Below are 9,535 nucleotides of genomic sequence, written 5' to 3'. Positions count from 1 at the left end.
GGCATTCATTCGATTCCTTTATGATGAACTAGCGTGGTTGTGTTCCCGTCGGTTTGCCTGTGAGCGGGAAGAGAACAATTATTTCCGTGTGTATTTCTGCCCACATAAACAAAAAAAAAAGGCCTATTCTTCTTTGAAATTCTTTATTTTGTTATCATCGAATTGAGGTCATTGAGTGTCTGAAACACAAAATTCTAGAGTTCTTTGCTTTTCGGCAAAGATTTTTTATTTTATTTTTAAAGCATTTCTTTGATGCACGACTTTGTTAAGACGGCTGTTGTTAAGAATAAATCCACAATGTACAGTCAGACCATTAAGTTATGTTACTCCCGCACGCACTGCGCACGGGGCTGCTTCGTGCGGCTGCGTGCGGTTTCGCACGGGTGCGTGCGGCTCCGTGCCATTTCGTACGGCCTCGAGCATGAGCACGACTGGCGGTTCCTCGCTGTTCGGCTCGGATACTCGAGTGAGGATATCCGTAGCTGGGCTCTATCCACCGATCCGACAATGGCTATCCTAGCAGAATGGTACAGCACGCATAAGAGTAGTGACGCAACGTTCGCCATCTTGAGTGCTCTGAAAGACATAGGACGGTCAGATGCAGCGGAGATCATCACACAAAGTCTAGAGGAAGCAGGTAAATCTGCTAAACCCTTTGGTGGAGTATGTTATCGTAGTTATTATCTTTTTTTTTTCTTATCTCCATCTCTCTTCCTCTCTCGTTGGAAGCCACTGTCAGCCATTTCAATTACCACAAGTCTCTTATGAATTCTGAGCTAATTGTCCAAACATATGCTATCCACAGATTTTTAAAGTGTGAAAGGTTCCTGCTGCATTACGTCCAATCATAACGCTGCTTAAAAGACTTGTAACGTATTTCTTTCCTCTGTCTCAAGTTTGAGTATAGTATTCCATGACAAAATACCCTGTACACTAAAACTTTCAAGGGATAATTATTATCTGAAAGAATGCGTGGATAATTCCGCTTTAACGTCAGTATTCTCCTTGACAGACAAACTGGTTCTTCAAGCCCAGCCCGACGAGTCCGAAAAAACACCTGTCGTTTTCCTGAGCTACCAGTGGGACCACCAGCCCGAGGTGAAAGCTATCAAGGACCATCTTGAGATGGCGGGATTCCCTTGCTGGATGGACATCGGCCAGATGGGAGGAGGAGATCAGCTGTACGATCGCATCAACCAGGGTATGAGGTCTGCTAAAGTGGTCCTCTGCATTGTGACGGAGAAGTATTCCGGCTCTGAGAACTGCAAAACAGAGGTAAGAAGACGTAGTTGATAACTTACGTCGAGCTAAAACACTCTATTACACGTTACTATCATCTTTGTTGGTCGAAGATATTGCTACAATTGTATTTCTTCCTAACTTTTAATCCCATTTAGAGACCAGGTAGCGTGTGGGTACCGTCGAGTGGAAAAGCCGGTGCCGGCTCGGACATGTTCGAGAATTTCCGCAACGAATCGTGCTGCAGCTATCTCACTGCTTTATATGGGGGCAATCACACTCCCAGAGAATCTCGATCAGAGTCGACTGTACTTACCAATAAGCTTACGCTACCAATCTCATATTCGCTGACAGGCGCTGTTTGTGGCTTAATCCCCCGTGGACAGTGACCCATGAACTCTCACACTCTGGACCGGGTCTTCAAAAAACAGTTGTCATCCATCTGGAAATTGAAGCACGTCGTTAGTTGAACATAATCTCTCTTTTTTTTCTGTACCAATATGTTTTCATTTGTTAGGCGACTTTAGCTAATCATCTGAACAAACCAATCATTCCGATTCTCATCGACCGGACTCCCTGGCCTCCAGAAGGCGCTATGGCCATGCTCTTTGCTCAGCTTCTGTACATTCAGTTCTACAATGAGAAAGAGTACGTAAGGGGAGAGAAGTTTTGGGACGACGCCAAGTTCTTGGAACTCCTTGGACAGATCTCGTACCACGTCAACCCGGACGAAAGCGTGGTAACCGACGGTAAGTGTTAGATAGATAGATAGATAGATAGATAGATAGATAGAGAACGATAAGTCGCTCTCATTCTTTAATTCCTTTCTTTTCACTTTCCCTTTCATCTGCCAACAGTATTAACCCATTGATGACGGACTGATTTTGCCACAACATGCATTTCCTATAGACACCTGCCCGAGTATCCTCGGGATTCGTCCTCAACGGGTCCACTACCATTAATGTGATTTTCATAATTATCATTATAGTTAACGTAATCATAGTTATCTTCTCTATTTGTAATGTCATAAACGTGATTAAGCTTTATTTAAAGTCGTTATCTTTAGCAAAACTACATTCACCCCAACGTATCACGTCAACAGGTCTAACAATCCTTTCTTTTTTTGCACCCAGAGTACCGCAACTGGGTCCCTCAAGTACAAGACAAACCCGCCGTCACGAAGAAAGTTGAAGAATCAAAGTCAGCTGACGTCACAAAGACCTGCCCTACGGTACGGACCTCTCAACATGCTAAACTACAGAATATAAAAAGGAGTATTTCAGCTGTATCATGGACAAAATTGATTTCTGAAATTGTTTGAAGATCCGAATTTCAAAGGCAACGTATACATTACTTTCGATTTTGGTGATTAACAATTGATTTCAATAATCACAAGTTGAAAAGGAAAAAAAGAGGTATTCAGCACATATCAGACACCAACGAAAGCCACAAAAACAAACAAAGTGTGAAGTCCTACTTTGTTTGCTTATGGTACTGCATTTCAGGGCTCACATGTAATGTATGACGACTGGGAACTTGGGCATTTTTAAACGCTCATTCATAACCCACATTTGATAAATTTGCCAACTTTAGTTTCCATTCTCATAACAAATCTCAGGCAGTTAAAACATGGTGCAATTTACTTTCCGTCTAATGAAGCGTTTGAAATATGGTACGATGCAGTGAGAATGCTTGATCCCCTTACTAATAATCATGCACTTTTATTACCGTAGGTCGTCATGATCAATTCAGAGCGTAAGAAAAGCTTGCGATGATGAGATTATAATATTTGAAGAAAAAAAAAACATATTTACAACAACCTTTTCCTACATATTCCAAACTGGCTTTATAAAGTATACCGAATTTTGTCTAGAATCTGCGCGGTGCTTCTGACACAGATCTTATCGGTAACGCTGATTGAAGTCACACATCAGTCTTTTGCATGTACCCATTAGGAATCTGAGGAGCATCCGTCTGTCTTCATCTCGTACCAGTGGAGCAAACAGCCGGAAATCAAGAGACTGTTCTCACGTCTCACCAGTCTAGGCTACCACTGCTGGCTGGACATCAACCAGATGGGTGGTGGGGATCCACTCTACTCCAAGATTGACAAGGGGATCAGGAATGCAAAGGTCAGAGCCGAAAGCCGAAAGTTAACGCTCCACAGACACAACTAGTGTTGTCCATCTTTGCATAGTAAATCAGGATATTATTTGAATGCTTGTTATGTAAAGGCAGTGAAAACAGTCCTGCAAGGGAAACTTGTCCTGCTATGACCTCTTCTGTGTATGTGTGTGTGTGTGTGTGTGTGTGTGCGCGCGCGTTCTGGTGATATTTATCTATCATTTGCTCTACTTGCAATCACCTGTGATATCTATCTATTAGGTGAGGAATAACATGTTTTACGCTTTTAAAGAATCAGTGAATCCGCTTGATGAGATTTTATTATGTCACTCAAAAGTATGTTTAAGAATGGAAAAAAAAAATCCCTCTACAATATAATCACATTTTAAAAAATGCTAAAATAAAATCATCGCCCAAAACGCTGTTCATTAGTGTACTATAAGTTGTAAGGGTGCTTTGCTTCCCTGTCTTGCAGGTCGTTGTGTCTTGCGTCACACCGAAGTACGCCCTCTCTGCCAACTGTCGTCGTGAGGTGAGTCTGTCCGACATCCTGCGGAAACCCATCGTGCCTCTACTTATGGAACAGATGCAATGGCCGCCAGAAGGATCGATGAGCATGCCTTTCACTCAGCTGCTCTACATCGACTTCACTAAAGAAGCAAGCCAAGCCAACTTCGACGACGAAAAGTTCGACGAACTCGTTCTGAAGATCCAAGAGAAAGCTCAGCCGACACTTAAAACACAAACGGGAGTGGACCCTTTGGAGCCACAGGAGGCACAAGCTGGCCGATCGACAGAAAACTCTAATTCATCCAGGAAAAACAACATTACGTCTGAACAGAAAGTTAATGACCCGTTGTGTTGTTGTATTTTTATTTAATAACGCCTTTCTTAATGAAAATTGTATATTACTGGTTGTGAAAATGTCTTTCTTAGCAATACGCAGTCATGTGTATCACTGTATTATTCAGTGTTCCTCTTTACGTCTCTTCGCTCGCTTCCTGTTAAAATATATCGAAGAAAATCAGTCATGTTATTTTCTTCGACGAAATGATCATTTAGTCGACGAAATAATTGATTTCGTATTACGAAAAAGGACATGCGGCACTTGGCGCTCCATACAAATTATCCATGATTTAAACCATGGTTTCAATTGTAACACCTTCGTGAATTCGGGCCTTAAAGAAGAATTGGAAGTTCAAACGAAATTTCAGACTGTTTCAATTTTTCGAAAGATCAACTCTAATTATCTACTTTAAAACATTTCTCTTCCACCATTTGTACGTAATTATGGTGAAATAACCATACTGGAAAGAACACAGTGTCCCACAATGTGTTCACAGTGCGTTCACATAGTCTACTATGTGAAAACGCTCGAATTTAACAGAGTGAAGATGATTTCACACTGTCGTATGGTTTACACACAGAGTTCACGTAATGCCTTGTTTCACATTTTGAATTAATGACTCACATTGTGTTCACACTGGTAAAACGCTCGAATTGAACAGTGGTGGGGGGGGGGGGGGATTTTACATCGTGTTCACACTGTGTTTCTCACACTGTGGGACACTGTGTTCTTTCCAGCAGGGAACCTGACATATATTCCATTTCGAGAACGCTTCCTCGCCAACATGTTTCCAATCTAATTCATGATAATGATATGCCGACGTCATAATAAGGAAACAGCACATCTTCTACGCAATCGACCAAGCTAATAATGCGTACAGTTTTTGTCGAGCCCGCTGGAGGTCAGGGGAGACTAAGGGATCGCCTGCTTATGCGGCATCTGTTCGTCCGTCGTCCGTCGGTCGTCCGTCCGTAATGCTACAAAAGCTTAAATGACTTGAATGCTTCAGTGTCAATCACACTTGGAGTGAAGAGTGTTTATGCAAAGTTACACATGTTACCAAATAGGAAGGTCAAAGGTCATAGGCAGGGGTCAACTAATTTTAAGGAGCCAATGTTAATTTTTTTTTTGGTTTTTTTTGGGGTTTTTTTTTGTTTGTTTGTTTTTTACGGCGCGTTTCGGTTATGGCTCATAACTTTTAATTGGTATGTCCGTTTGTGACCAAACGTGGATGGTAGGTGTCCCTTGAGAAGTTAAAGGTCACCACAAAGGAAAAGGTCAGTATTGGGTCAACAAACTTTAAAGGGCCAATGTTAAGTTTTTACGACGCCTTTTGACTATGGCTCATAACTTTTGATTGGTATGTCCGTTTGTGACCAAACTTAAATGATAGGTGTCCTTGGGAGATTAAAGTTACCACAAGGTCAAAGGTCACAAACAGGGTTCAATGGACTTTAAGGTGCCAATGTTAAGTTTTTGTGGCACGTTTCGATTATAGCTTATAACTGGTAGATGTTTCTTGGGGAGTTGAAGATCACCACAAGGTCAAAGGTCACAAGCAGCGGTCAACGATCTTTTAGGGGCCAATGTTAAGTTACAAAGCTCTTGTTGTACTAACACTGTGCTGTGATTCCACTTTATATTAGAGTTAGATTTTTACAAAAGTGTTGTGGTACATTTGTGGGCGAGACATATTTCGGCTCTTGCCTTGTTCACTGGTGTATACAACTTAAGTTGCTCCAATGTATTTTATACATTATACTGACTCAATCCTTGATTTCGCTTTCATTCCATCACTCTTCTGACAGACTTTTATTACTTTATTTTTCCAGTAGGATTTTCGTGTGGTATTCATAAACTACAGTCGGTGTTGGATTAGAACGATTGTGATTACTTTGTCTGTATCATTGTAATTACTTATGCCCTTATTACTTCATTGAGGCATTTGGGAGAATTCTCGACTTCCAAATCTGAACCTGTAACAGCTATATGGAAATATGAGGCGGTTAAGAAGTGAATCGTTTATTTAACGTAATCCAGTGCCTAATTTTGTGTCACGAGTCCACATTTCTTTGAAAGTAGGCTTACCTTCGAAGGATTTCATGACAGCATTGGCCGTTTGCCATTTTACCCGAACAGGTTATATAAGACTTTTGCGTTATACTTTTTGTCTGCTGTATTTTAGTTACAATTGCATTATTTTCAATTACTTGATGATGATCAAGCAAGCATATTTGAAAGTAACAGAAATCAAACAAACAAGCACACAAGGGCTTAAAGGAATTAAGGAATGGTGGTGATAACAAAAAGTATTCCATTTTTGCTATGCAGGCTCATGATATACATTGATCGTATAATAGCCTACAGGAGCCCACTAGGTCTCTTTCGATAATCATCCAACACCTACCATATTTTAATCCTTAAGTTTGCTATCCGAACGCGAAATGATAAAACATTGTCATCATATGTCCATAATTAGGTATAGCAGTAAAAGAAAAGTATTTTGATTTATGAAATATTTTTTGACTTTAGGATATCATATTTGCTTTATATTTTGCTTTATATTTTAATTTTCTTTTCTAAATGCTAAGAATGTGTTTTAGTACCCTACAGATATGATACCGTGATGTAGTTACCACACGCTACGTGAAAACATGACCATACTTCAAATCAAGCTACCATTATACTTAGTGAGCTGTGTGAGTTTATATAGAGGACATAATTATTTAGCTTTCTACAATGTCGGCATGTGGATGAACGGCTAGACTCTTTATTGGCTTCATCTGCAGCTCATGAACTTAGAAATAATGAATACTGCCTGTTATCGCCTTAAAACAGAATGACAATTGTGTTAAAAGTGCTTATCTGAAGGTTGTGTTGACAAGGATTTTTAAGAGAGAGAGAGAGAGAGATTTCGAATTGATAGCAGATGATGTGATATCATATTCGCTAATATTGACAAACTTTGCGTTCTAATGGAAATTTGTGTCTCAATATCATTACCATGCAACATGATGTTTGGAGATTATACATTGGTTTTCTTCTCATTGTGAGCAATATTTCGAATATCATTGTACAGTTCCTTTGTTATTTGAATAGCTTGAAAACAATATCTATATTTTAAAGAGACTATTGACATGCATAACATAAGCCTATCTTTTCATGCTGTGTATGGATAAATGAGATTTCATGTAATAAAAAAAAAGAAAAAATGAATGAGAATAGGCAAAATCACTCTCATATTGTCCTTTCACTCTATTTCATCTCTCATTCGAAGCAGTGAATGCCACTTCGACTGCTTGTTTTTTTTATATTTTTTGAAACTTTTTGTGGGCGTATCCAAATAATCTGAGGAAAAATGTGAGAAACTTATTATAAAGTATAATATTGCACACATCTAGACATTCAATTGGCAACGTAAGTGATGTTATTGCAATTCCATTCAAATGAAATTCTTTTTCTGAAAACACATTTTTTTTTAAATTATCGATACAGATATAAAGCAAACACAATGTATTGCAACAATACATGTGCATAAATTTATGGAACTAATTGTTCAAAATAGTTGAAAAAGGGAGGCCCACGTATAAGAGTATATGAGCCAATACATCCAATATGCATTTGCATTGCATAGCGTTCCTTTAATGCCCTTGCTATGGGCCCGTTCCAACGAGTTATTATGTTATACATTGTTAATCATTATCATATTATAATTGTTATTTCAAATCTTTATACTTTCCCACTGAACCAAATTACAGAGGCCCCGGGGTCCGCAAATTCGGAATAAGAAGAAAGAGCGACAGAGGGAGAGGGAGAGAGAGAGAGAGAGAAAGAGAGAGAAGGGAGAAGGGGTAGGAGGGTAGATGGGGGTGCGAGGGCGGGGGAGAACAAATCTCATGGATTCATGACAACCATGACAACGTTCGTACATGTACTTATCTCTGTAACCTAGGAGTGACTTTTGCTCTCATAGGCAGTGCACACATCATTATGAGAGTAGAACATGCTGTAGCAGATGCAGCCGTCCTCATTTGCTAATTTCTTTTTTCCTCCCCCCCCCCCCCCCCCCCCCCCCCGTTAAGATAAAATCTGTCGGTTTCGCTCCAGGAGGTCAAAACATTGAAAGTATTCACTGGCATTCATGCGAATTTCTATTATGATCAGTGCAATTATGATGAACTAGTGTGGTCGTGTTCGCGTCGACTTGAGTGCGAGCGGGAAGAGAGCAGTTGTTATTTCCGTGAGTATTTCTGCCTATTATATAAACAGGAACAGGACTAATTCCTTCACATTCTGTATTCTGTTATCGATCGAATGTCATAAAATCACTGAATTCTCAAAAAAATGTTCTGTGCTGCAGGGGTTTTTTCATACTTTTGATCATCACAAGCAGCACGGTTTTCTCCAGAGTCTGCTACTTTTTAGCAAGAGGATAAGCGTACGCCGTTTCTGTACAAAGTGCATTCAACCCTTCTAACAATGCTATTTATGGCTGTGGAACAGTCAGATATTGTATTGAAGTGGTATCCCTGGATACCACGTCAACACTATACGTTGCCAAAATAAAATTAATTCCACTCTGCAAACGCATAGTTACACAGGCCTGAATTATAAATGATTCCATGTCGTAGGCAATTGACGATTATAACATGGCATTGCTTGTAACCTGTATTATCAGATGGTGATGACAAAGATTATATATGTATATGTAATATATTCAGTGCGAGAAGAAGAGCAATCGTGTACGTAGCAACCATATGCAACCATACGCCAACCCACACATACACACACACACGAACAGACACACTCAACCTACACAGACACCACCGCAAGCCTTTATATCCGCCATTAATAAGGTAAATCCTTACTTTATTATGTGAACCGTTCACATTCTGTACCTTATGTAATATTCTGTTATATGTTATGTATATGAATGGTTGTGTTATATTAGTATTATATACGTCATTATTCGACAGCCAGAAGATGACGCGTGGCTGTTGTACTGTATTATCAGGGAGGTGAGACTCTCACCTCCCTGGTATTATATATCCACTTACGTCTTGCAATGCTGCCACATGCTGTATTATCGTCGACAGTATAAAAATGTGTAGTTTGATATTATCATAGTCTTCTGTTATACAACACACTATATGAAGATATTGAATTGGTGTTTTTGTTATATACCTTCATCTCAATTAATAACACGAGTTTGATATGAAATGTATTCAATAATATGCAATTGATTATGTATAATATTATTGGATTCTATTATATAATTATTGGATTGATTGATTACATAGTCATTATAGACTCACGCCAGTTAGA

General features: G+C 39.5%; 1 protein-coding gene across 1 annotated transcript; it reads left to right on the top strand.

The window, feature by feature from the left end:
- The first annotated feature begins 427 nt into the window (after window positions 1–427).
- Window positions 428–4,243, top strand: LOC139743471 (uncharacterized). The gene is made up of 6 exons (XM_071653955.1): window positions 428–637; window positions 1,013–1,275; window positions 1,757–1,988; window positions 2,373–2,470; window positions 3,195–3,371; window positions 3,839–4,243. Exons 1-6 carry the CDS (start codon window positions 508–510, stop codon window positions 4,241–4,243), a joined length of 1,305 nt encoding a protein of 434 aa, XP_071510056.1. The 5' UTR covers window positions 428–507.
- Window positions 4,244–9,535: the final 5,292 nt, after the last annotated feature.

The sequence above is a fragment of the Diadema antillarum genome, unplaced genomic scaffold (genome assembly GCF_040938485.1).
Source record: "Diadema antillarum isolate AM-2024a unplaced genomic scaffold, OU_Dant_1.0 scf00000034, whole genome shotgun sequence".
Classification (NCBI taxonomy): Eukaryota; Metazoa; Echinodermata; class Echinoidea; order Diadematoida; family Diadematidae; genus Diadema; species Diadema antillarum.
The sequence above is the reverse complement of the archived record's forward strand: the minus strand, read 5'-3'. Positions and strand labels throughout refer to the sequence as shown.

Excerpts from the sequence above, each read along its gene's own strand:
- LOC139743471 (XM_071653955.1), top strand. The coding sequence starts at position 508 with ATGGCTATCCTAGCAGAATGGTACAGCACGCATAAGAGTAGTGACGCA. Across the intron at positions 638-1,012 it reads ACAAAGTCTAGAGGAAGCAG|ACAAACTGGTTCTTCAAGCC; the intron begins GTAAATCTGCTA and ends TCTCCTTGACAG. Across the intron at positions 1,276-1,756 it reads CTGAGAACTGCAAAACAGAG|GCGACTTTAGCTAATCATCT; the intron begins GTAAGAAGACGT and ends TTCATTTGTTAG.